Genomic DNA, 27628 nt, shown 5'->3' with positions numbered 1-27628 from the left:
GATCGACCCACTCCTCCCAAAAGAGCTGTCACCCCCGCCGCGGTCCCCCAGAGCGGAGCTGCTGCGGTCGGCTTAGCACCGAGGCTGGCTGCTCCAGAGGAAGGCGGACTGCGCTAGGCGCACGCCGCGCGCACGCGTGTTTTGTCCTCCCGCGGATCGAAACCAGCCGAACAGGAAGCGGGCGCGCGACGGCCGCCTCAGGGCGGGGGCGCCGCTTCCGCCGCCGCCGCCGCCGCCGTCGCCGTCGCCTCGGGGCGCGCGGCCGGGAGCCGGGCCCCGCACGTGGAGGGCGGGGGCGGGGTCAGCTTACGGTAGATATTCAAAAGCTGAGGCGGAGAGCGGGTTGGGGGACTGGCTGCCGTGGAGGGCGAGAGACCCTCACGTCCCCGGCGCGCCCCTCTGGGGCTGCGGCTCCCGCTGGCTCGACCCTGACTGCGCACAACCTAGACTGCGCACGCGGCTCCCGCGTTCGCTTCTTGGTTCCCGCCCACGCCAGGCCCGAGTGGACGGGTCGCGAACAAGTCCTACCGGCGGCCAATCGGCAGTGAGGTCCCGGGTTGCCCCGCCTCCTCGGCACCTGCGAGCCCCGCCCACCCGTTGCCCACGTGGTCTGGGCCTGCGGCTCCTCGGCGCTCCCTGGGCAGAACCTTCGGCGACCGGCTTTCCGCTAGCACGTCCGCGGGGGTGGCGCGTCCCCAGCGCTTCGGACCCCTCGCCGCCGCCAGCTTCGGGTGTGGTTGCAGAGCTTTCTGGAGTCCAGAAAGGTTGTGAGACGCTGCCGGAGCCGCCCTTCGTCCTCCCTCGCTGCAGGCCGATTCCCGTGGTCGCATCCGGTAGGGGAAATGGTCGCGCTTTCGGTGCCCGCCGAAGTCACCGCGATCCTCTTAGATATCGAAGGTACCACAACCCCGATTGCTTTCGTGAAGGTGAGGGGCGGAAGGGAGCGGGGGAGTTATCTGTGTGTGAGTGAGATGGGACGTGATTCTTGCTAAGTATTGGACGAGGTTTGGGAGGGGCGGCGTGGGCTTGAGGTGCCGGGGCGCGGGGCGTGGGGGTGGGGGGAGGCAGGGGCGAGGCCGCGGCGCGGCGGAGGGTTGCGGGGCGCTTCTTACGGCACCTTCCCCACCCCACCCCCACGCCGCCCTCACTCTCGGTTAAATGCTGGTGGGTAGGAAGAAATGGGAGTGGCTGAAAGGAAAGACTGACCGGGCCGGGGCCGCTGGAGCGCCGTCGCCTGGCAGCAGTCTACCTTGATGCCCCTAGGGTGAACCATGTTGTGGTCTTTCGGGTCTGACCAGACGACAGCCTCGATTCGGTGCCTTTTGAGGTCTAATCCCTCAAAACAGACTCTGAGCTAGCCTAGAACGTGGCTCGCTTAAGGTTGCTCTTCGATTTTCCACCTCTGGTAGGTAGGTGACTGAAATGAACACTTAATTTTCCTCATCTGCTCTGGCCCACAGCACTGATGTCTGCAGCTATAGGGAACCTCTGGATTGGGTTTACTTCCCTTAGAAAACCACACAAGCTTGATGCTTTTATCCAAAGCATGTCTCTGGTTAATTAATACTAGAGCAGACTGTTCCCGTATAGCTTTGCCGCATAGCAGGCTCCTTTTTATGCTTTCTCGTTGCGTATCGTAGTAATTACCAGTATATATAGATGTTCCCGTAGAGGTCAAGAGATGGAGGGAAGAAATCCATCCGCCAAGAAACGAGTTTTAAATTTAGTTTTAAAAATCTGTGAATACATTTTTACAGGTAGGTTATAATATAAAGTCCATATACACTTTTCAAGCTCCAAATGTAACAACTACTTTAAAATTTTACAGAAGAACCACAGTTTCTTGTCACCTTAGTGAGAGTTGTGAAGCTATCTCAGGCTGTTTTTCACTTAAGTATGTAATAATAAATTTAGGATCAATTAAATGCTGTTAATTGGTTGACTTTTTGTTGTTGCAGTAGAGCAACTGTTATCAAAACAGAGATCTGACTTTTGTGACTGACGGTTCACAGCCTACTCACTCTGATGTTTTGCTCTCTTAGGAGACCAGGAGTATCTGGAGACAGCAGAAGTAGGGATGTAACATTAAATATGGGCCATTCTTAGTTGATGCCTCATACAAATCAGTTTTCTAACTATGTTCTCCCTCCCCCCTCCTTTATCTCCCCTTATGTTTTCTGTTAGATGACTCTAGGAGCTACTTGTAATCCTTGTGGCAGTGATTCTGAAATCTGAGGGGAAAATGCCCTAGTGACCTAAATAAATTGCTTGAGTTTGATACAAGACTATGTGCTCTAGAAGAATGATTATAGATGTTTCCTCCCCCCCCCCCCCAATCCTGGGCCTTGAACTTGGCCTGGGCCTTGTCCCTGAGCCTCCTTCTGCTCAAGAGTAGCACCACTTAAGCCACCAGGCCATTTCTGTTTTGTTTTGTTTTGTTTTTCTCCAGAGTAGTTCATTGGAGATAAGAGCCTCATTCATGCTGGGCATGGTGGTTCACGCCTGTAATCCTGGCTACTCTGGAGACTGAGATCTGAGCATGGAGGTTCAAAGCCAGCCTGGGCACTAAAGACAAGAGACTCATCTCCAGTTAACCACCAGAAAACTAGAAGTGATGCTATGGCTCCAGGGGTAGGGTAGTATCCTTGAGCTGAAGAGCTCTAGGACAGCACTCAGGCCCAGAGTTCAAGCACCATGATTCCCCCCCCCCAAAAAAAAAATCTCATTTATGGACTTTTCTGCTGGGGCTGAGTTCAAACTGAAATCCTTAAACCTCAGACCTCAGCCTCCTGATTAGCTAAGACAGGTGTGTACCGCCCATGCCTGCTAAAGGAACCTCTCACTCATGTAAGGTCCTCAGAAGGAGGAGACAGGAGGCTTGTGAGTTGGAAGCCAGCCTGGGCAACATAGTTTCTCAAAAGCAAATACTTTGATAAGCATATAGATAAGCAAATGTTAATTATTCTTATTTGGCTTTGGTCTTCTGGGGATTGAACTCTATTCTCTAATGGCTGGAGCTGAGTCTCTAGCCATTGTTTGGTCTTGGATTGCACCCTGAGCTGGTCTGGAATTTAGGACTGCCACACCCAGTCTTAACTACTTGTAATTTATTTTTTAGTTTTGGCACATGAATGGTTCAGAGCCAGTATTTTAGAAACTATGCACAGAAGAATGTTAGGTCTGTGGTAATTATGCAAAAAAAATTCTGTTAAATGCTAGTCTAAACATGTTGAACTGGATGTCTTTGTAGTGACTTCTCAGAAGGTTCTGTTTGGTGTCCGTATTCATAAATACTTGGTGGATGTTAAAAAGTGTCATATCAGCTAGGCTTATGAGGCTGACATCTGAGGACTATGGTTGGAAGCCAGCCAGGACAGGAAAGACCATATAGACTCCAATTAACTACCAAAAGCTGTAAGTGGTAAAGGGCTAGCCTTGAGCAAAAAAAAAAAACCAAAAAAAACAAAAAAAAAAACAGGCCTGAGCCCTGAGTTCAAGCCCCAAGACTAGCACAAACAAAAAGTGTCGTCTCATAAATTTACTTGAAAGAAAAACTTTTAGTAGAAAATCTCAAGCACTATTTTGTTTTGCACAGTTTAAAGAGATAATTGAATTATATCTTCCTCAAAGTTCTAGGCATGGAGCTGGGAGTTGAAAAGTTGTTAGCATTATTAGAGTTAGATGTGTGAACTTGTCCTGTTGCCTGTGGAATGATGGAGGAAAACATTTGTACTGTATATATGTGAAATGTTTCCTTGAAAGTTGAGGTGTATACATAATACTAAGGACTCTGAAAAGCTGAACAACATAGGCCTGGGATTTCAGTTTGTCTTATCTGGAAACCCTTAAACTTTAGTAGTCTTACTTAGTGTCTAACTTTACGGATATCCGTATACACACACACACACACACACACACACATGTATGTGTGTGTGTGAGAGAGAGAGAGAGAGAGAAATACAAGTTTTTGTTTGGCAGTGTTTGTTAAATGATAATTGCTATGGGGGCACTAAGGCCATAAGAAATAAGATAACAGTACATATTAACAGACTTCAGGAATTGGGGGTATGGCTCAAGAGATAGTACTTGAGCAAAAGAGTACAAGACTGAGTGGTAGCACCCAAAAAAAAAAAAAGACAGTTTAAATTATCTTCCCCTCCTGGTTTCTTTTTTAATAAATAAGGCCCGGTACCAAGTAATCCTTGCTTAGAATATAAAATAGAAACTGGAAAATAACAAAAAATTAAGACACTCCTGGAATTCTGACATTCATTATAGGTTTTTTTTTTGTGGGGGGGCAGTCCTGGGCTTGACCTCAGGGCCTGAGCACTGTCCTTGGTCTGTCTCAAGGCTAGAGCTCTACCACTTGAGCCTCAGCACCACTTCCAGCTTTTTCTAGGTACATGGTACCTAGGAGTCGAACTTGGGTCTTTGTGCATGCTAGGCAAGCACTCTACCATTAGGCTAAACTCTTGGCCCTCATTATAGGTTTTTTTGTCAGTCATGGGGCTTGAAGTAAGTCAGGCCAGAGAAACAAATGACTCCCATTTTTTTTCATGTGGAAAAGATTCCTGATACATAAATACAGGGTTATATGCAAGTATACACAAATGTGCCAACTGAAGAATGTGTTACCTGAAGTATAGTATGCAGGGGAGAATTCAAAGGGTGTAACTCATAGTCCAACAAAATGAGTACTAGGAAGCTGGTACTTGAGATGGGGAAAGGGGAGCTTAAGGGAAAGGGTAGATGAATTGAAAGAAAGGAGGGAAGAGTGATGAAAAAAGTGATATTGTAGTGTGTGTGGGTATGAGTGTGAGTGGGTGTGTGCACGCATGCCTGTCTGGGGTTGAATTCAGGGACTGAGCACTATACCTGACCTTTTGTGTTTAAGGTTAGCACTCTACCACTTGAGCTACAGTGCCACTTCAAGTTTTCTCATGGTTAATTGGAGATGAGTCTCACAGACTTGCCTGCCTTGGCTTTGAACTGCAATCCACAGATCTCAGCCTCCTGAGTAGCTGGGGTTACAGGTGTAAGCCACTGGTCCCAGCCAGCTTCAGCTCCAGTATGACTTTAGGGAAATTTTTCTACATGAAAGTAGTGTCTCTTGAGAAGGTATTTATAGCTTATCCTATGTCATACCTTCTGACAAGATGTTACAGGCATTAACCCGTATCTTTTAAAATTTCATCACCTTTGCTAATTTGTATTGTGAATTCACTAATTCCTTTGAATCCTTAAGCTCAAGGAAAAGCTTAGTCATGTCCTGGTCATTTTCACAAGAATTGGTGTGGGATAAGTACTCACATGCACAAATTACAGAACAGCCATGGTAAGTCTGAACCTGCAGAGACCACTAGGGTTGGATATTTAGGCTGTGTGTCAAAGGTCATGTTCTTGCTTTCCCTTGCCCTAGTGATGACAAATGTACATGTAGATTGTGAATAATGTACAGCTGTTGTTTGAGTTATATTTTGGAATCACTGCCTAGTAAACAAATACTCATTTTTGTGCTCAGCATGGGGTTCTGTCCCTTAGTTTTTTAAAACCTGGCATTCTCATGAGCCACAACTCTACTTCTGGCTTTTTGGTAGTTAGTTGGAGGTAAGAGTCTCAGGGACTTTCCTGCCCAGGCTGAGTGGCTAGGAACCATCCTACTCAGCCAAGGAAATTTTCTGTGATTGCAAAGGAGAGTTCCATAAATCTGAATGACAGTATGTAATTTTTAATTTTTGGCTTCAACAATCTGAAAATTCCATCAAATGCTTCTCCTGTACACTAGTTTGCACACCTGTATATTCAGGTAGCTATTACTTAGGGTAAAGACTTAAGACTGAGTGGTTCATTGCAGCTCCACCAATAGAAGTATTTGCATTTTTATCCCTTTTGGCCTTGAGTTAGAAGCCACCAGATTTACCATTGTATGTTAACTGAGCTTTTTTTATTCTTTTTTTTTTTTTTTGCCAGTCCTGGGCTTGAGCTCAGGGCCTGAGCACTGTCCTTGGACTTTCTCAAGGCTAGAGCTCTACCACTTGAGCCTCAGCACCACTTCCAGCTTTTTTCTATGTATGTGGTACCAAGGAATCGAACCCGGGTCTTCGTGCATGCTAGGCAAGCACTTTAACCACTAGGCCAAATTCCCGGTCCCTAACTGAGCTTTTTTTTTCTTTCCTTTTTTCTTTCTTTCTTTTTTTTTTTTTTTGGATGGGTCCTGGGGCTTGAACTGGCCTGGGCATTGTCTCTGAGCTCTTCAGCTCAAGGCTACTGGCTTATCCTTGAGCCAAGCCCCACTTCCTGTTTTCTAGAGGGTAATTAATTGGAGATAAGCGGCTCAGGTCCTTTTGTACCTGGGCTGGCTTTGAACCTTGATCCTCAGATCTCACCCTCCTGAGTAGCTAGGATTACAAGCATCCTCACCATGCCTGGCTTTATAGGCCTCTTTCTGAAACTTACTATTAGAGTGATAGAAATTGCTGTTTGTAGTATATCCCCTTCATTGTTTAGAGGAATTTAATCATAATCCTTGAAGGCAAACACTCATTTACTTGTCTATCCCTTTGTTATATGTACTGCTATCCTTAACAAGTGCTTAAGTGCCAGGTGCATTGAAGATACTCACAGATTTATTTGTAGAATACTACTAGGTTAGTTGCAGCTTTATGTATACATATAGCAGACTTTATAAGTGAAACAAATTACGATTATTCCAGTGAAACATTCACTGGACAGGATTGTGTAATACATGTTAGCTTCTTTTTCTTGTCCTTTTATTGAAGAGCTGAGGATGGAGCCAGGCCCTTAATCTATACCCCTCAGTCAGAGTACTTTGAGAAGTGTGGTTTAGAAGCATTCAAATGAATATCTTAGTACATACTGGGCAATGATATAATTATTGACACGTTTCAGAAGGAACTTAATACAGAAGTTCAATAAGTGTATGTTATAAAAATGGATAAAATTGGGGCTGGGAGTTTGGCCTAGTGGTAGAGTGCTTGCCTACTATGCACAAAACCCTGGGTTCGATTCCTCGGTACCACATACATAGAAAAAAGCCGGAAATGGTGCTGAGGCTCAAGTGGTAGAGCTCTGGTCTTGAGAAAGCCCAAGGATAGTGCTCAGGCCCTGAGCTCAAGCCCAGGACTGGCAAAAAAAAAAAAGGATAAAATTTTCTTAATTTGTATGCATTGTTATATAATAGAAGTAACTTAAATTGTTAGCCCTGGATAATACAAATATTCTAGATGTTCAGACAGTTTACTAAGCTTTGGTTACATCTGTTACATATTTACTCAGTATAGAGGAGCTTGCTTGCTTATCTATTTATTTATTTTTGCCAGTCCTGGGGTTTGAAATCAGGGCCTGGTACTGTCCTTGGGTTTTCTCAAGGCTAGTGCTTACCACAGTACCACTTCCAGCTTTTTCTGTGTATGTGGTATTGAGGAATCAAACCCAGAACTTCATGCATGCTAGGCAAGGACTTTACCTCTAGATCGTACTCCCCACCCCCAGAAGAGCTTTTGGATGATCAGTAGTTGTAATCTCCAACTTCTGAAGCTTTTCTCAAAAGTCCAGAGTTGTCTGAAACCTGAATCCTTTAATCTGTGAGTTTTCTGACAAGTGTCTAGCACTTAGTAAGCTTCAGTTAATGTGAACATATTATTAGGTTATGATTTAGATTTTAACTGGCCCCCATAGCTTTATGTGTTAAAGGCTTGGCTCCTATCCGATACATTCATGTGAGGTGATAGAAGCTTTCTAGTTGGAGTAAATGCCATTTGGGAACATGCCTTTGAAATGGGGATTTGGGGACTCTGCTCTTTCTCCTGTCTTTGCTTCCTGGTTGCCAGGGTCCCACATGTACCATGCCATAGCCCCCACGTCACAACCCCCAAGTGACCTTGTACTGGAACCTCTGAGCCAAATTACACTTTATTTCTATTAAGTGTGATCATCTCAGGTATTTTGTCATAGGAACACAGAGCTGATTAACATACTTGAGCTATGTGGCAGTCTGATCCAGGTTGACTGTCTTAGAAAATATACTAAGTATTAAAGTATGGTGTTCTTCCATAATATATCTCTAATGACTTCCATGATTGCTTATGCTGTCATCCCTATATAGGCAGGGAAGAAAAGTTGTCCCAGTAAGGATAGGTTCCTTGACAATTGCTAGCAAAAGTCAGGGGTCTAACCACAGCCTTGGGATCCTACCCAGAGTCCATTTAGTGTCTTCTTTCCAACAGAGGATAAGGACCTGGATGTGATTTCAAGGCCCATCTTGATTTCTTGGAACCAGTAAACCTAGAATGTAATTACATGTATTATATTTATTTCTATAACATTTTTAATAACTTTTGAGTACTTCATCTCTGAGGTTAAGGGGACCATTGTACTCTAGGAAGGAGTCTAGTTTCTGTGAGTTGGGGCACTAGAGAAAGATGACCAGGTAAGATAGAAGCAGATGTAAGATAAAGGATCAGAGCTAGTTAGTTTTTTTTAAATTTTATTATTATTATTATTTTTTGCCAGTCCTGGGTTTGAGCTCAGGGTATGAGCCCTGTTCTTGGACTTTCTCAAGGCTAGGGCTCTACCACTTGAGCCACAGCACCACTTCTGGCTTTTTTTTTCTATGTATGTGGTACCGAGGAATTGAACCCAGGTCTTTGTGATGCTAGGCAAGCACTCTACCACTAGGCCAAACTCCGGACCTCAGAGAGCTAGTTAGTTTTAATTGTGTGGTATTTTGAATAGGTAAAAATAAAGGTTTATGTAATTGTGTCTACCACTAAGACAGATTTTTATACTAGGTTCCAGGCCCTGGTTAAAAGAAATATATCGTCATACTTAAATCTGAGGTCCCGAGTAATCTCTTTTGTATTAGAATGGTACTTATACATCAGAGTTTATATTCATGTTAAGTATCTTAATAAATGTAACTTTAAAATGTTTTGGTTTTTTTTTTTTCCCCCCTCTCAGTCCTGGTGCTTAAACTCAGGGCCTGAGAAGTGTCGCTGGGCTTTCTCAAGGCTAGTGCTCTACCACTTGAGCCACAGCACCACTTCCAGCTTTTTCTCTATATGTGGTACTGAGGAATCAAATGCCGGTCTTTATGCATTCTAGTCAAGCACTTACCACTAAGCCAAACACCTGGCCCCTAAAATGTTAGTTTTTAAATGTTGCATAATAAACATATATTGATTTCTGCGTGTGTGTGTGTGTGTGTGTGTGTGTGTGTGTGTGTGTGTGTGTATGTGTATGTGTTGGAAAGTACTGAAGTTTGAACTCAAGAGTCTTCCTTGCACTTTGGTTTAATATGTTTGCTTATGGCTTGGCCAGTATTCTGTTCATTTGAACCATACCTGTAGACTGGCGTAAAATTTTATTATTGTTATCTTTAAGGAGTTACCATTTAACAAAGCCACAGCCCCACTTCCCGTTTTCTAGTGGTTAATTGGAGATAAGAGTCTCACAGAGTTTGTAGTGCCAGGGCTGTCTTTGAACCGAGACCCTCAAATCTCAGTCTCCTGAGTAGCTAGGATTACAGGCATGAACCACTGCCCCCGGCTTCTTCTTAAAGAGTCCAATAGACATTGGACTCTTCTCTGAATTTCCCCCCTCTTCTCTTTATTCTAGACTGGCTTCCCCCTCCCGCCCCCCAGTTATTTTGAAGATGGAGTTATGTTAACTTTTCTGCCCCAGGTGGCTTTGAACTTCAGTCCTTCAGATTTCCACCTCCTGAATAACTGGTATTGTAAAATGTGAGCCACTGAGGCCTTACCATAAATTAAACATTTTGACCAAAGAGGGACTAGCGGTGTAGGTCACTGGTAAAACTCCTGAGTTCAGTCAGCCCACAGCACCAAATAAATAAAACGGACTAATGAGGAATCATGTTCTCAATGCATGGGTTACTGAATTATTCTGCATAACACTTTCTGTAGACAGTTGAATACCAAGAATGAATTATGCTGGTCAGATTATTTTTTTAAATATTAGTTCTGAATTGGTACCATTCTTTTAGATAACTTGAGTTATGTGTGGTGTGCTTGTGGATGTGGCTGGGAATGAGACACATCCATTGTCAAGTACCTGTGCTCTAGTAGTGCAGTTTCAGAAACTGACAGACTGTGTATAGCCTAGTAGCAAATAAATGTGAAGCTTTGTGGGCCACATGGTCTTGGTCCAAATCCTCAACTCTGCCATTGTGACCCCAAAGTAGCGTAAATAAATGAGCATGGATATGTTTCAATAATAAGTTGTTGATGAAAGCAAGACCAGATTTGGTGTGTGGATTGTTTGCCAACTCCTGGTCTGGTCTGGTTCATTTGTTTCTTGGTCTGTTTCTGTCCTATTCATAACCACAGCAGCAGTTTTCTTTAGGCATTTCTTTATTTAATTTGTTACAGTTATTTAAGTGAGATTATATAAGAATTGAATCTTGTGTAAACGGTAAAAACCAAACTCTCATCTTTTTTTTTTCCTTTGTTTTGTCCAGGACATTTTATTTCCTTATATCAAAGAAAATGTGAAAGAATATCTGCAGACACACTGGGAAGAGGAGGAGTGCCAGCAGGATGTCAGTCTGTTAAGAAAACAGGTTGGGCTTTTCTCTTTTACATCCCCTAGAGTCATAAGCTTGGGGGATGCCTAGAGACTTGCAACATGCACTGAGCATATTGTAATCAGTGCTCTGGACTCCCAGGAGCTAGAAGTTGCAGTGACTTGCCTGCTTTGGAATTCAGGGTACATAATTAAAAAACCAAGTTATAACAGTTCATTGTCTACATAGTTGCCTTTTCAGGAGCTGTTTAAATTGAATAAAACCATCTTGTAAAACTAAACCCTTTCTGTGTGCAATACAGAAGGTTATATGCAGTTTTATTACATGTTTTATTAATGTCACTGGCAGCTCCTCATAATTTTCTACTCTCCTGGCTCATGACACGAAGCTTCACTTCCCCCTTTATAGTGCTTTCTGGGTCCTGGGTCCTTGCATCTTGAAACCCCTTCAGACCGCATACTTGATGGACAATTGTTTTTGTTGCTGAACCATGCTTCCAGCCATGACTTTTTTTCCTCATCATTAAAATTGGAGTCTTTCTTTTTATTGTAATGTATAGAGGATTTACAGTTATATTTGCCAGATAGTGGGTGCATTACTTCTCATCCATTAATACCCTGTCTCATGTTTTTGTCCCCATTTTCCTCCCTCCACCACCTCCCCAGCCATAACTTTTTTTTTTTTTGCCAGTCCTGGGGCTTGAACTCAGGGCCTGAACACTGTTCTTAGGCTTTCCTCAAGGCTAGCACTCTACCACTTAAACCACAGTACCACTTCCAGATTTTTCTGTGTATGTGGTACCGAGAAATTAAACCTGGGCCTTTGTGCATGCTAGGCAAGCACTCTACCACTGGACCAAACTCCCGGCCCCCAGCCATTACTTTTGCTCATTAGTTTCAAATAGGGTCTCACTTCCTGCTTAGATGTGCATCAGGAGATGTGCATCTGGATGTGCTCCACCTGTGTCAAGCTTCACAATAGTTAGGACACAGGTGCACACAACTGTGTCCAGCTCTTCATTGAGAACATTTTTATGCCTGGTCTGTTCTTGAACCCATTTCAGCCTCCCAAGAAGCTAGAATTACAGGTGTGTGAGCATTTCTTTGAGGAGCCATTCTTTTAGGAACTCTATTGGTAGCAGTTCTAGGGCAGGTCTTGATCATCCTGGATTGGGTGCTCTCATTTTTAACATCCACTTAAAAAAATTACAAGAAATAAACTTTGTGTTTTTTGAATTAAAGGCTGAGGAAGACACTCACCTGGAAGGGGCGGTTCCAATCCCTGTTCCATCTGGAAAGGGGGTGAGTGATCTACAGCAGATAATCCAGGCCGTGGTAGATAATGTGTTCTGGCAGATGTCTCTGGACCGAAAGACCACCGCTCTCAAGCAGCTGCAGGGCCACATGTGGAGGGCAGCATTCACCGCAGGACACATAAAAGCAGAGTAAGTGCTCACAGGGCATTTCAGCAGCTCCCAATCCAAAGATGCCTCTCCTTAGCCCTCCCTTTCCCTTGTAAGTCACAGGATTAGTATAGTAGATAAAATAATTGTTTTTCTTGTAACAAAAACAAAACTAGTGCAAAAGGGGCTGGGTGTATGGCTTGGGTGGAAAATGCCTTTCTGAGTTCAAATTACAGAATTGCTACACAAAAAAGTACTAGTTTCACATCTTGTATTCTTTATACTTTTGTTATATCCTTATAATGTGAATTTCTCCCTAAATATGGAAAATACCATAAAATTGATAAAAAAAGAGACCCAGAGAGGTTCAGGAACTGAAAACCATATACTATTTGCTGATTGAGATGTTATAAATCTCTGAAGTCATTTGTTTTCTAAGGTGTGTGCATGTGTGCATGCATGTATGTGCATGTGTATGTGTGCTGGTCCTGAGGCTTCAACTAAAGGCCTGGGCACTGTCCCTAAGCTTTGTTTTTCCCACTGTTAGCACTTGAGCCATAGCTCTATCTCCAGCTTTTTTGGTCTTTAATTGGAGATGAGTCTCATGGACCTTCCTGCCTTGGCTAGCTTTAAAGGGGGAGATCCTCAGATCTCAACTTCTGGAGTAAGTAGGATTACAGGCATAAGTCATGAGTGCCTGGCTCTAAGTTGTTTTCTATACAGTAAAACTTCAGGAGTTTGTAGTTTTTAAAAAGCTGTAATTATTTTCTAGCTAATCAATGATTACATTTCTAGCTTTGAGCCCTCAGACTTTTTCTTTTTCTTTCTTTTTTTTTTTTTTTTGCCAGTTCTGGGTTTGAGCTCAGGGCCTGAGCACTGTCCTTGGACTTTCTCAAGGCTAGAGCTCTACCACTTGAGCCTCAGCACCACTTCTGGATTTTTTTTCTATATATGTGGTACCTAGGAATTGAGCCTGGGTCTTTGTGCATGCTAGGCAAGCACTCTACCAGTAGGCCAAACTCCCAGCCCCAGACTTTTTCTTTTAATTATTTTCTTTTGTTTATTTTTTTGTCAATCATGGGGCTTGAACTCTGGGCCTGGATGCTCTCCTTACAGCCCCACCCATTGAGCCACAGCACCACCTCTGGTTTTCTGATGGTTAATTGGAAATAAGAGTCTCGTGGACTTTAGTGCCTGGGCTGGCTTTGGACCTCAATCCTCAGATCTCAGTCTCCTTAGTAGCTACTAGGGTTAAGGGTGTGAGCCACCGCGCTGGCTTTTTTCTTTTTAATTTTTTTGGCGCATACTTTGCTGACATTTCCATGTTTTCTTAAACCACAGTAGACAAAAATGAATTTTCATATGAATGATGTCAAAGATTATATAATACATTATTGCTGTCATTTGTTCTTTTTGAGTCCCTTGAGAATTAAAAACAAATCATTTCCTTATTTTATCCCTTTCTCTTTTTATTCTCAAAATGTATTTGTTCATGCAGATTGTTGTATCTGCTGGGATTCAGGCACTCCAGCAGTATTTTTTTTTGTGTGTGGGGGCCTGGGCACTCTCCCTGAGCTCTTTAGCTCAAGGCTACCACCCTACCCTGAGCCAAGTCCCACCTCCTGTTTTCTAGAGGTTAATTGGAGATAAGATTCTCAGGTCCTTTTGTGCTTGGGCTGGCTTTGAACCCTGATCCTCAGATCTCAGCCTCCTGAGTAGCTAGGATTACAGGTGAGAGCCACCATTGCCTGGTTCCAGCAATATTCTTTTATGCTGCAGGAGTCTGCAGTTTCCAGGAGTATTTTTCATGTTATCTTTGGGGCCTAAGATAGATGACTGTCTAATTTTCATCTGACTAGATACGTTTTATTCCTCCTCACCCCCCTCTTCCCCCATTTCCCAGTCCTGGGGCTTGAACTAAGGGCCTGGGCACTGTCCTTGGGCTTTCTCAAGGCTAGCACTCTGCCACTTGAGCTACAGCACTATTTCCGGCTTTTTCTGTGTATGTGGTATAGGGAACTAGAACCCAGGGCTTCATTACATGCTAGACAAGCACTCTACCCCTGGTCCAACTTTTTGTTCATTTTCTTTTTTTAAAATTGTCTTTTCTTTCCTTTTTTTTTTTTGTGTGTGTGGGGGCGTCCATGGGGCTTGAACTCTGGGCCTGGGTGCTGTCTCTGAGCTCTTCAGCTCAAGGCTACTTCCTTGAGCCGTAGCCATATTCTTCTTTTCTAGAGATTAATTGGAGATAAAGAGTCTCACAGCTTTATAGTGCCTGGTCTGGCTTTGAACAGTGATCCTCTGATCTCAGCCTCCTGAACAGGTAGGATTACAGACGTGAGCCACTGCTGCCGAGCTGCCAACTTTTTCTTTTTTGACAAAAGAAAACATCCTCTTGTTTATATTTCCTAGAGTTTATTTTGTATACAGAGCCACATATGAATTGTATTGTGCCTTTGTGTTCCACTCATAAGACTATGGCTAGATGCTTTTAACTCCTTTGCCTTCCCTCCAGGTTTTTTGCAGATGTGGTTCCAGCAGTCAGAAAGTGGAGAGAGGCTGGGATGAAGGTATACATCTATTCTTCAGGAAGTGTGGAGGCCCAGAAATTATTATTTGGGCATTCTACAGAAGGAGATATTCTTGAGGTAAGTTACTTGGCTTACTAGTTTTGACACTATCAAAACATGGCATTGAATGATAAAGCAATGTTCTATAGTGTAAGCTAAGTCAGCATTCTGATACTTGCATATATGTGTTAAGTTGGTTATTAAAAAAAAAATGGAGCTGGGCAATGATAGCTCATGTTTGTAATCCTAGCTACTCAGGAGACTTGAGATTTGAAGATCATGGTTCAAAGCCAGCTTGGGCAGAAAAATCCAAGAAACTATGAACTTTAGTTAACTAGCAGAAAGTTAGAAGTAGTGGTATTTTGAAGTGCTGTGGCTCAAGGAGTTAGAGCATTAGCCTTGAGCTGAAGAGCTCAGGGACAGTGCCTAGGCCCAGAATTCAAGTCCCACAACTGACACACACAAAAAGAAACAAGTAGAGGTGTGGTTTTGCCTTGGGTTTAAAAACTAACAAAAGCCCAGCAAGAATACAAGGCCTTAAGATCAAGCCCCAGTACCAGCATGTACACACACACACACACACACACACACACACACACACACACACACACACACACACACACACACGAAAAACAGAAATGCTCTTCAATGGAAAGGTAAACTATTTTATGTGGTATCTTTTTTTTTTTTTCTCTCCCAGTGCTAGGGCTTGAACTCAGGCCTGAGCATTGTCGTTAGGCTTTTTTTGTGGGTCATGGGGCTTGAACTCATGCTGGACACTGTCCCTGAGCTCTTCAGCTCAAGGCTACCACCCTACCCTTGAAACAAGCCCCACTTCCTATTTTCTAGAGGTTAATTGGAGATAAGAGTCTCAGGTCCTTTTGTGTCTGGGCTGGCTTTGAACCTTGATCCTCAGATTTCAGCTTCCTGAGTAGCTGGGATTACAGGCAAGAACCACCTGCCTACTCTGTCCCTGTTTCTTAAATAGTCTGAATTGGCGGGTCTGGAGTGAGGTCAGAAGTCTATATTTAAGCATCTACTTTGAGTGATTCTGTTGAAGGAAAGCAACTATTATATATGTGTGTGTGTAAAAACACATGTACATGTTTCTACATGCTACTTACTGTTGAGCCAGCATGAAGGTCAACTTTCTTGTCAATAGTAGAAAGTCAGCAAGCCAGAGGAAATTAACAGGCTATTTCTTTGTTTAAAATCAGGTAAGAAGAAAAACTGCTAGTCACTTTTTATATTATATTTTATTTATAGCTTATATATGCGTAATAAAGTTTACTCTTTGTCTTGAAAAAAGTTGTAAAATAAATAGTTAATATGCAAAAAAAGGATTCGTTTTAGAAATGGATTAAAGGATTAGGGTTTTTTTGTTTTTTGGTGGTGATGGTGGAAGGGTACTGATGATTAAACCCATCCTTAGGAAAATAATATACCACTGAACTTCATCCCAAGGCCTGTAAAGATATCTTAAACATCATAATCTTCAAATCTTAAGACTCCTGAGTAGCTAGGATTACATGCATAAGTAGATTTATTTTTATCTGATACACTGAAAAGATAAAGTATTTTATTTAGAAGAAATGGCATCATTATGTAAAAAAAAATGGCACATCCATTGTGATGTAACAGTAGCCCAACCACCTGACTTTAAATTGGAGTGGGGGTACTAAAGCCTGAACACAGTGCCTTATCATATATTGTTAAGTGATCTACCAATGGAAATATCCCTAAAATGAGTACTTTTGAGCCCTTAGTGTATGCGGAGAATATTTGGGCTTTGGAGGTTTGGAGTAGAATTTTAGTGAATTTTTTCTTTTTGTTGTCTATATTAAATATTAAGCCAGTGATGAATCCCTTGAAGTGATGACTATTTTGAATAGCCTTGAGCTGAAGAGCTCAGGGACAGTGCCCAAGCCAAGTTCAAGCCCCATGACCCACAAAAACAAAACAACTCAGACTGTATTCAGGTGCTAAGTCTGAGCCCCAGAATGGCACTAAAAAAAAGTGTGCATACACATGCGTATGTGTGTGTGTATGAGTGTGTGTGAGCCTTAGTTTCTTCGTATTGCCTTTGTCTTTGGATGGCCATTGGGCCTGTTTTTAGTTTGTGAAACATTAAATGTGGATCTTTTAATTACTGTTGTTTTGAATGGCAAATTATTCCTTTGGCTCCAATTATGTCCAAGACAGTAAGGATCTAGCACAAAGGTAGAATTTATAAATGCTTTCTTTGGGTATGGTAGTATATGCCTGACTTGGCATTCAGGAGGCAGAGGCAGGAAGATCTCACATTTTAATTGTAAAAGGGAAATTTCTTGAAAGTAAAATAACAGCTTATTCATGAAGCAGGGTAGATAAAATCTTTTCATTCTCAGATCAAGAGAATAATGTTTGGAACCTTTCATGATGAAACCACTAGTCCACTAAATAGATTGAATACAATGGTGCTTTTAAAGATAGAATGGTATCTAAAGGACCCTGGAGACTCCATCCCCAAGGTGTACCACATACATAGAAAAAAGCCAGAAGTGGTGCTGATGCTCAAGTGGTAGACCTCTGGCCTTGAGAAAGTCCAAGGACAGTGCTCAGATCCCGAGCTCAAGCCCAGGACTGGCAAAAAACAAACAAGTGGAGCCCGGCTGGTAGCTCATGCCTGTAATCCTAGCTACTCAGGAGGCTGAGATCTGAGGATTGTGGTTCAAAGCCAGCCCAGCATGGGCATTAGAGAATGTGAGGCTCTTATCTCCAATTAATCACTAAAAAACCCAGAGTAGAGCTGTGGCTCTAGTGGTAGGGCAGTAGCCTTGAGCTGAAGAGCTCAGGGACAATGCCTAGGACCAGGGGTAGGGTGGTAGCCTTGAGCTGAAGAGTTCAGAGACAGTGCCCAGGCCCTGAGTTCAAGCCCCATGACAAAAAACAAACAAAATAGGTGGGTTGTAATTGTGTATTTATGTAGAACTCATTGTTTTATTCCTTCAGATGTTTACTAGTGGCTGGGGAAGTGGCTTGGTGGTAGAGTGCTTGCCTAATGTGCATGAAGCCCTGGGTTCGATTCTTTAGAAAAGGCCTTAAGCAAAAGAAACTCAGGGATAGTGCTCAGACCCTGAGTTCAAGCCCCAAGACTGGTCAAAAAAAGAAAAACACACACAAAAAACCCCACCAAAAGACATTTAGTAGTGTAAAATCTTCATGTTTAGTTTTCTAATCTCCATAAAATTCTCTGGATGGATTTTCAGTGAAAATGAACAGAATGAACAAATTCACCGAGTGGGTCATGTATTGCAGAGAAAGGGGATGGTTACTTAAAAGGGTTTGGTAGATTGCAGGTATATATGTAATGTTAGTCTCCTTTTCCTTGTTCAGCTTGTTGATGGTCATTTTGATACCAAGATTGGACACAAGGTGGAGAGTGAAAGTTACCGAAAGATTGCAGACAGCATTGGGTGCTCCACCAACAACATCTTGTTTCTGACTGACGTTACTTTAGGTGAGTAACCAGACTGCTTTGGTTTTATTTTGCTTTGAGATGAGGGTCTTAACTATGTTGGCCTTGAACTTCTGGATTCAAGTGATCTCCCCACCTCAACCTCTCGAGTAGCTGTGGGTTGCAGGGCTTGACCTTATGACTTGGGTGATGTCCTGAGTCTCCACGTGCTCAAGACTAGTGCTCTCTACCACTTGAGCCACAGTGCCACTTCTGGTTTTTGACCCCATAATCTGAGTAAGGATGTAAGTCCTCTAGAGAATTGTAGAATGAGAAAGTGAATGAAGAACCAAGCACAGGGTTCGAGGTGAGTAAAAGAAGGGTAGGCATTGAGGAATGTAATGCCCTTGTTAGGGAGGCTTTCCCATGCTCCCTCACATTTCTTCCATTTGTCTCTGGAACTGAGATCATGCCTTCCATTTACCCCCAGAACAGGGCTTTGTGAACTGCAGTTAACAACTTGACAACTGGCCGGCATAGGGCACTACCCACAAGAGGTGTCTGGGCCTACTTTACTGCCACACTGGCTCCATGGGACTGCTGGGCCTCTTGGAGGCTGCTTCAGTAGTTTATGGATAATATTGCTGTTTGTAGCCCTTCCTGTCTGTTGTTCCTGTGCCTCTTCCACTGGCTGGGACTGTCAGGAGTGGAGTCAAAGGACAATCCTGGCTGCTGGTATAAGTGCTTCTCTGAGGAAGGGCAGGAACTGGATTCTTTCAGCTTGTGGTCCCTTATGATATGTAAGGCCTGTATCTGTTAACAGGCAGGTAACTAGCTTACTAAACTGCTGCTACTGTTTTTAATTGTAATCAACATAGATCATATTATTATAACTTCCTAAATTTAATATGTTTTTCCATACTAGTAGAACAAGATTATTTTATTTTTTTGTTTGTTTTTTTGTGGATCATGGGGTTTAACTCTGGGCCTGGGCATTGTCCCTGAGCTCTTCAGCTCAAGGCTACCACCCTGAGCCACACCTCACTTCCCGTTTTTTTAGTGATTAATTGGAGATAAGAATCTCCTGGACTTTAGTGCCCCTAAAGTGCCCCAGCTGGCTTTGAACCACAATCCTCAAATCTCAGCCTCCTGAATAGCTAGGATTACAGGCATGAGCCACCGTGTCTAGCTAAGATTATTTTCTACCAGTCACTGACATATACATTTAATAACCCTTAATATCTTTGGTGAAATCCTTGATAAATTGACCAAGTTTATAGTCTTGGTAGACAGTACCATTTCACAATACTTTGTAACCTTGAGATTTCAAAATTCAGCAGATTTGGTGAGGTGTTCAGCTCCTTTCCTGCATGATCTAGCTTGGGTCAGCCTTAATGTGCAGGTCTTTCTATAAGCAGTCTTCTTCTTTTTTTTTTTTTTTCTTTCTACATTTACCTGATTGCATGGGAGGAGAGACAGATACACAAGACTTTTTATTGTATAACTAGGTAGCTAGGCCACATAAAATGTACCATCAATCAGCGTTAGCCTTAAGAACAAGCATTTCACCTGAACTGTAAAGGGATTATCAGTATTTGCCATCAGATTTCTATTCCTTTTCTTTCTTTTTTGTTTTGTCTTTGATTTATTTTGATGGTACCGGTATGTGAATTCAGGGCTTCATTCTTACTAGCGGTGTTCTACCATTTGAATTTCTAGCCCTTTTTGCTTTAGTTTTTAAGCAGGAACCTCACATTTTGCTCAGGACTGGCCTTAGACTGTGATCTTCCTCTCTATGCCACCCACATAGCTGGGGTTACTGGCTTGTATCACTATAAGAGCCAGGGCTTATCTATCATTTCTATGTGTAAAGCAAATTGATTCGAAGCTACAGTATACCTTTGAGTGACTCATGGAGTCTTGGAAGGTAGGTGTAGAGATTACCTGTCAGTATAAGCTTGGGATATGTCAGCCATATTTGCTAAATGATAATTTGAAGATCTTTTACTGTGTTTTGTTCCTAGAGAAAGGAAATAATATTTATTCTCATGCGGTTAGCTGACTGTAATCTTTGGATTGCATTTGTTTAATCATTCACATAAAGGAAGCTGTTCAAGACAAAAAAATCTGTAGTTACCTTATATTCAGTTACCTTAGAACTTTTGCAGGGCTGGAGATTGAACTCTGCACATGCTAGGCTAGTCACTGACCTGCTGCATTCCGTCATCCTTCCCTAGCTCTTTGGATGGTAGATTTCTCTTCAGCTCTTGTATGGTCTATGACTAAAACACCATATCCAGCCAGCCAATTCTTAGACTTACTGTATCCCTGAATTTTGGTTATATTAGTTAATAATAATAATAGTGATAAAATCTCCTAAAACTAATAGTTTCTTCATATTTTCATCTGTCTGCATGTGTGCCGACACATGCGTGCCAGTACTGATGCTTGAACTCAAGGTCTGGTCTTGAGCTTTTGTGCTCAAGGCTAGTGTTCTACCACTTGAGCCACAACTCCACTTTCCACCTTTTTTTGGTAATTTATTGAAGGTAAGAGTCTCAAAGACTTTTCCTACTAGGGCTTCCTTCAAACTGTGATCCTCAGATCTCAGTCCACGAGTAGCTAGGGTTATAGGTGTGAACCACCAGTACCTGGCTCATATTTTTATCTTCAGCCACTGTATATGTGTATTTGTGTGATTGCGAACTCAGAATTTTAAGCCTTATTTTACTTAAGCATTAACAGAAATTTTTCTTAACTCTAAAAGATAGAAATAATCCCCAAGTTGTCCTGAAATGAAAAAGTGACTTTTCCTAAGTCCTTCATGATAGGGTTTTACGTCTGCTTATCAGCACCTGTTAGCATATCTTATTACGCAGAAAAATTAGAATTTGGATTATCTATAGCTGGCAGCTTGCCCTGTCCTTTTCTCTCACCTCTGGTCTTGTATTTGGGTACCATGTACTACCACAGAGTTCTACAGAACAGAAGACTGAAGCTGTAACTGAAAGGATGCCCGGGTATGAAAGAAAGAACTAAAAAGCTTTTCCTTCTTGGAAAAAGGAGAGGGATATAAAGTGTCTCAATATTATTCCAACAGAGCAAATGGCAGCTTATGGGCCAAACTTGCCTTCTTGTGGTCTAGGGTAGAATCCCATTTGGTTCAGCAAGGCTGAGAGGTCCTAGAGTGATAGTCTAGCAACCAACAGCTTTGCTTCTGGTGGTCAGAGGGGAGGTTGGGGTGAGCAGAAGGCTCACTCTTTGGCACTTGCCTTGTCTATCTAGGAATGGAACTGTCCTTTTCCAAGAAGAGCATAAGAAGATGGAGGAAGCAGCTTGTCGCGTTGATTTGTCTCTAGTCACAGCTTCTCCCTCTGCACTGTTCCCCTTTGGTCAGTCCATTCCTATGTGGGGGAAGGATGAGGAGTAATGGAACTCAGGGCTTTCATTCTTGCTGAGCAATGCCACCAATCCTTGGTAAATTCAGACACCACAGCTGCAGCCCTATTCCAGAGCTTGAGAAACTGTGGAGACTTCCTTTGACACTAACGCAGCACTTTCCAGAATGTGTTCTACATTTTTCACTTGTAATAAGCGTTTCTCTTTTCACAACTCTACCATTCCAACTCTACCTGCTCAATCCTCCTACCACTTACACTTCTATTTTATTTTTTACTTGTTTATTTTGTGCCAGTTTTAGGGCTTGATCTCAGTGACTGGGCCCTCTCCCTGAATGTTTGTGCTCAAGGCTAGTGTTCTACCATTTTGAGCCACAGCACCATTTCCAGCATTTTAGTTTTGTTTTTGGGTGGTTAATTAGAGATAAGAGTCACACGGAATTTCCTGCTCGGGCTGGCTTTGAAACTGAGGTCCTCAGATATCAGCCTCCTGAGTAGCAAGGAGAATGAATACACATGAGCCACAGGTGCCTGGCTCCATGGATGTTATTTCTGTCTGGAGTTCTTCCTCTGTCTGCCAGATTTCTTCCCTTACTCTCTGCTAAAAAGAAGCATGTGGGTGGATCCTTCCTTATCCAGCAGGTATCTGTTGATTGCCAGAGATGCATTTCCAGCAGTTTTGGATTCCCACACTGGTGGTCCATGGCTCACACTTAGTTTGGAGTAGTGTTTTAGGGTTGTAGTGCCCTAAAGCAACAGTTGGCAAGCTCTTTCTCTATATAAAGAGCTTTACAGTTCATATTGTCTCTTGTCACAGCTATTCATTCTGTCCTTGAAGTACTAAGCAGTTACAGGGAATATAGAAATGATTGGGTGTGGCTGTGTTCTTGAACTTTATTTACAAAAGTTAAAACTTGATAACCTTTGTTCTACAGCATGGGTCATCAGACTGGCAAAGTTTTAGCACTGCCACCTGATAGCTCTCGGCTTCCATGTTTGTAGAATGGTGATAATGACAGGACTACTTCAGGATTGTTGCAGAGATTTAGATGAGAACAGGAGCTTTGCAAAGGCAGAAGCTTTGTTTAATTTACCTTTCTCTGGTCCTGTATAGTACCTGGCAATAGCTAATTTAATAGAAATCATTAGTTCTTTTTTTTTTTTTTTTGGTGGGTCATGGGGCTTGAACTCAGCCTGGGCACTGTGTCTTTGCCCTACCCTTGGGCCAAGCCCCACTTCCAGTTTAGAGGTTAATTGGAGATGAGTCTCAGGTCATGTGCCGGGGTTGGCTTTGATCCTCAGATCTCAGCTTCCTGAGTAGCTAGGATTACAGGCGTGAGCCACCGCGCCCTGCTTAGTCCTTTTTTTTTTTTTTTTTTTTAAAGCAGTAATGAAAATAGAAAGGAGGGCCTGGATTTGGCTTAGCATGTACAAAGATTGGAGTTCAATTCCTCCTACGATAGATAGATAGATAGATAGATAGCCAGCCGGAAATGATACTGTAGCTCAAGTGGTAGAGCTCTAGCCTTGAGAAAGTCCAAGGACAATGTTCAGAGTTGGAGTTCAAGGCCTAGGACTGGCAAAGAGAGAGAGAGAGAGAGAGAGAGAGAGAGAGAGAGAGAGAGAGAGAGAGAGAGAGAGAGAGAGAGAGAGAGAGAGAGAGAGAGAGAGAGAGAAATGTAATCCAAGAGCATTGAAGGTATGTTCTGCAATACTTCAATTTAGTCCTATCCCCACCCTCCACACCCCCATTACATATCTTAAGACATTCATAGCCTAATGAGGAAGAAAGTTAAGTAATAGTGTGTCCACTTCCCATTGTAAGGACAGAGGTAAATACAGGGGGTTAGGGGAAGATGCAGGTATACTCATTGCATGATGATAGTGGGTCTGGAAGATGTCATGTTTTGAGCTGGATTTGCCAGGCAGAAAGATGTGCAATCTAAGCAGAGGGCATGACAGGTTGGGGCATGGAGGTGAGAACATATACTTTGGCCTGCTTAGATCATAGGATTCCTTTGTCCCGTGCATATTTGAATGATGTGATTGCCCACAGCCTAGATTTTGGGAAACGACTCGGGTCTTGGTAGGCCTGATGGGAGGGAGTGGGTGAAGGACGGGAAGCAGAATATGTATCTGTGTCCTGCATTTATGCATAATGTATTAAATAAAGCTCAGAGGTGTAGGATATGCCACCATTCTATTCTGTCAGGTATAGTTAGGCCTTTTGTTTTTTCTGGTGTGGAATTAAAAAAAATAATACAGTCAACTCCAGTGTGCTCATATTCTAGCAAAAATCAGGACCAAGCTGCACCTTGGGCTCCTGCCTGTAGTCCTAGCTACTCAGGAGCCTGAGAGCTGAAGATGGCAAATCAAAGCCAGCCCAGACTGGAAAGTATCCGACTCTTGCCTCCAGTTAACCACCACAAAATTAGAAGTAGAGCTGTGACTCAAAGTGCTAGAGAGGTTTAGGAAGCGCGTAGGCCCCGAGCTCAAGCCCCAGTATTATCATTACTCTGCTTCCCGTCCCACCCAAAAAAAAATCAGGACCAAAGTGCCTTCTTCTGTTCTTACCACCGTCATGACTTTGATGCAAACCTCAGACATTGTACTGTGGTGTCTCTGACACACACTTGTTTTCACAGAGGCCAGTGCTGCCGAGGAGGCAGACGTGCATGTGGCTGTGGTGGTGAGACCTGGCAACGCAGGATTAACGGATGACGAGAAGACATACTACAGCCTCATCACGTCCTTCAGTGACTTGGACCTGCCCTCCTCCACATAGAGGCAGGTTCTCTAACAAGCCAGAAATGTACATGTGACTGTCCCCTTAATGTCTCGTTTTATTGTAATGTAAAAGTAATTTGCATAATGCACACATGAACAAGTATACAGATGGGTGTGCTTCAATTTCCATGGGCGTGTAAGTGAAAAAAGTCTTCAGTTCAGTGAAAACTAAGCTTAATTACATGTAGAAATTGTTTGAGCCCTTAATTCTTCATTCTCATGGAGGTGAGATGAGGCTGTTAGGAGAAATGGCTCAAGGATGTGATGGGATCACATTGTGGTTTGAGCACTGAGCCTTGTTCCTGTGAAAACTGGAAGGGCTTCCGAGTAGTTCCTAGTAGTAGTCACCACCCTGTCTAGTTGTGTTTAAAGGTGACAGCAACTGCAAAAAATTTCATGTTTGCCTGTCTGTCTACCAAGATCAAGGCATGTTTTTTCTGCTCCGAAAGAGAACAATTGGGAATGCAGAGTCAGTTGAGTCTTGGAAGTGTTGAGTATTGGTTTCTTCAGAAGTGGCCTGCTTGGGCACCAGCCTTCACACTGGAAAGAGGGCATTGCTACAGCAGTCCAAATAAAATGTTTAGCCGGGTGGTTCTAATCCTGCCCCATTACCATCATAGTTTGATGGTTGCCTTTCTAACTAGGTCTTAGCAGTTTAAGAATATATGTTAATTACTATTTTTGAAATAAAGGTTTATTGGAGTTCCTCTAAAACACCAAGAAGAGCCCTAATATGTAATATTTTTCTCCTAAATGGTTGTGAAAAATGTAAATTTTATAACAGCATTATTTATCCCAGTTGGATTCTAATAGGTTCTGTGTTATTTTCATGTTGTAATTAATAAAAAATGTTTTCTTTCAGTCTCATATAGTTGGGTGTGTATGTGTGTGTGCATGCATGTGTGTGCACACACTTGTGTTCAGGTATCAGAGCTTGAACTCAGGACATCTCAGTCTCTCCTGGCTTTTTTGCTCACAACAAGCACTCTACCACTTGAGCTTTATGTCCAATCCAACTTTTTTGCTGGTTAATCAGAAATGAACAAATTACTCTGCCTGAGCTTGTTGGGGGCCGAGTAACCCCATGTCTAATAACTTTCTGCTGAGGCTTGTAGTAGGAATAAAACACGTGGACCTGTCCATCTTTTATACTGATAGGCTCCAGCACTCAATATAAGGAGGAGGGATTTGGGGAATAGAGAGAGAGAGAGAGATTTTCCTGCTTTGATGAAGCTGCATGGCGTCTCTGTCCATGCTGTGGGGTAAGAAGGCTGAGTGCGGGAGGACAATGGGCCCCTTACTCTCGATGCTTGGCCTGGTCGGGGGTGTGTTTTTCCCCATCCCACTTACTAGTAGAGAGGGACCGGGCACGAAGGACCCTGACATACTGGCGCCCAACATGGGGCACAAAAGGGGCATGAGAGTGCTTACAAAAGAAAACCAAAAACCTCCCAAAGCTAAGGCTAAAGAAAATACTGAAAAACCAGAGAAACCTTAAAAAAACTCATAAAGAAGGTAACCCCAAAGAAGCTGCAGCTGTGTCAAAGCGGAGAGGCAAGCACAGCAGAAGCAGCTAGGTGTTTTAATAGTAAAAGATTTTAACAGATTATTCCCAGATCACCTCCAAAAGGCAGGTCACTTCGGCACAGTAGGGAGGAACCTCGCGGGAGTCTCTGGCCAGAGCGGTATAAGGGCGAGGCAATTTTAGAATAGAATCGAATGGGTTCAGACCAGAACGACCGATATTTTAGAATAGAACCAGATGGGTTCAGACCGGGACGACTGATAGTTCAGAATAGAACCGAATGGGTTCAGACCGGAACGATCAATATTTTAGAAGAGAACCGGAATAAGGGGTTTTGATTTAAAAAAAGCCAGAATAATGGGTTCAAATGTTTCTAAGAACCGACTGGTTAGAGTTATAAAAGATTTACTTAAAGCTAATGGTACTGCAGTAAAAGAAGCTATGGTTAAGGCTTATGTGGATATGATAGCAAAAGTAAGTCCTTGTTTTTGTTTTTAATTTTTTTTCTTTTTCATATATTTTTTATTGTAATTAATAAAAGGGTTACATTATATTTGCCAGATAGAAGATACATTAATTCACATACGTTGATACCCTTTCTCGTGTCTTGGTAGTCCTTGGTTTTTAAAGGAAGGACTTCTTAATGTGCCACAATGGGTTTTACATAAATTAGATTTGGAGAAAGCGCTGAAACAGGGAGACCTCCCCCGAGGAACATTTCCTATGTGGCAATTTATTCGGGAGTGTTTACTTTCGCCCAAAGAAACAGTTAAAAAAATAGGTGGAAAGAAGCGCAAAGACGTTTGGAGGAATATTTGAGATATTACGAGGGGATCCTGATCCCTCGTCTCCTAGGGAGCTTACTCCGGAAGGAAGAAAAGCCTTGCTTCGTGTAGAAAAAGCTATAGAAAGAGCTCATTGTGATCGTATTGATTTTTCTAAAGCGCTCATGTTTATTGTAATCTCTTCTGCTTATTTACCTACTGGAGTTTTTTGGCAAGAGGGCCCTCTTTTGTGGGTCCATTTTTCAACTTCACCAAAGAAAATTATTATGCCTTATCCATCTATGATAGCTGAATTAATTATGCAAGCTCTTACTATCTCCCTTAAGGTTTTTGGAGTTCATCCTTGTATAAAATTATCACCCCTTATACGTTTCAACAATTGGAATATTTAATCGGAAATACCAGTGAATGGGCCATTATATGATGCTCTACTCAAGCCTGCTTTGATAATCATCTTCCTAAATCTAGTTTATTATCATTCTGTTTAAAACATCTGGTTATATTTCCCACTACAGTTAAAAAGGATCCCATTCCAAAGGCCTTAACAGTATTCACAGCATTGCTGCTGTAGTTACTAGGAATACAGTATTTACACATATTACCCATCATAAGTCTGCTCAGTTAGTAGAACTGGAGGCTATCATTGTAGCCTTACAACATTATCCTTATGTTCCTTTAAATATTTTTTCTGATAGCTTATATATTGTTCAACTTTTTTTCTTCTCTGGAAATTGCTGGACCTATCTCACCACAAACCCCTGCTTTTTCTATGTTTTTCCAAATTAAGAAAATTTTGTGGAAATGTAGCGATCCTGTTTTTATTGGGCATGTATGAGCTCACATAGGATTGCCAGGTCCATTAAGTAAGGGAAATCAATTAGCTGATTTGGCTATGAAAACGATTTTCATTTTTTCAGTAATGGAACAGGCTACTCGTTTTCATTCTCAATTCTATGTTAATAGTATGACTCTTTAAACAGCGCTTTAATATTACAAAGGAGCAAGCCCGAATGATTGTTAGACAATGTCAGAAGTGTGTTCCCTCCTTTCCAGTGCCTTATCTGGGTATAAACCCAAAAGGTTTACAACCCAATCACATTTGGCAAATGGATGTTACTCATGTGTCTAGCTTTAGTACTCTACAATATGTGCATGTATCTA

General features: G+C 42.5%; 1 protein-coding gene across 1 annotated transcript; it reads left to right on the top strand.

The window, feature by feature from the left end:
- Nucleotides 1–489: 489 nt before the first annotated feature.
- On the top strand, nt 490–25024 carry Enoph1 (enolase-phosphatase 1). Its single transcript, XM_090343346.1, has 6 exons — nt 490–926; nt 10499–10600; nt 11806–12008; nt 14482–14614; nt 17912–18035; nt 24016–25024. The coding sequence occupies exons 1-6, from the start codon at nt 843–845 to the stop codon at nt 24153–24155; spliced, it is 786 nt and encodes a 261-aa protein (XP_090199472.1). The 5' UTR covers nt 490–842; the 3' UTR covers nt 24156–25024.
- Nucleotides 25025–27628: the final 2604 nt, after the last annotated feature.

This window comes from Megascapheus bottae, chromosome 13 (genome assembly GCF_031878675.1).
Source record: "Megascapheus bottae isolate mThoBot1 chromosome 13, mThoBot2.hap1, whole genome shotgun sequence".
NCBI lineage: Eukaryota > Metazoa > Chordata > Mammalia > Rodentia > Geomyidae > Megascapheus > Megascapheus bottae.
The sequence above is the reverse complement of the archived record's forward strand: the minus strand, read 5'-3'. Positions and strand labels throughout refer to the sequence as shown.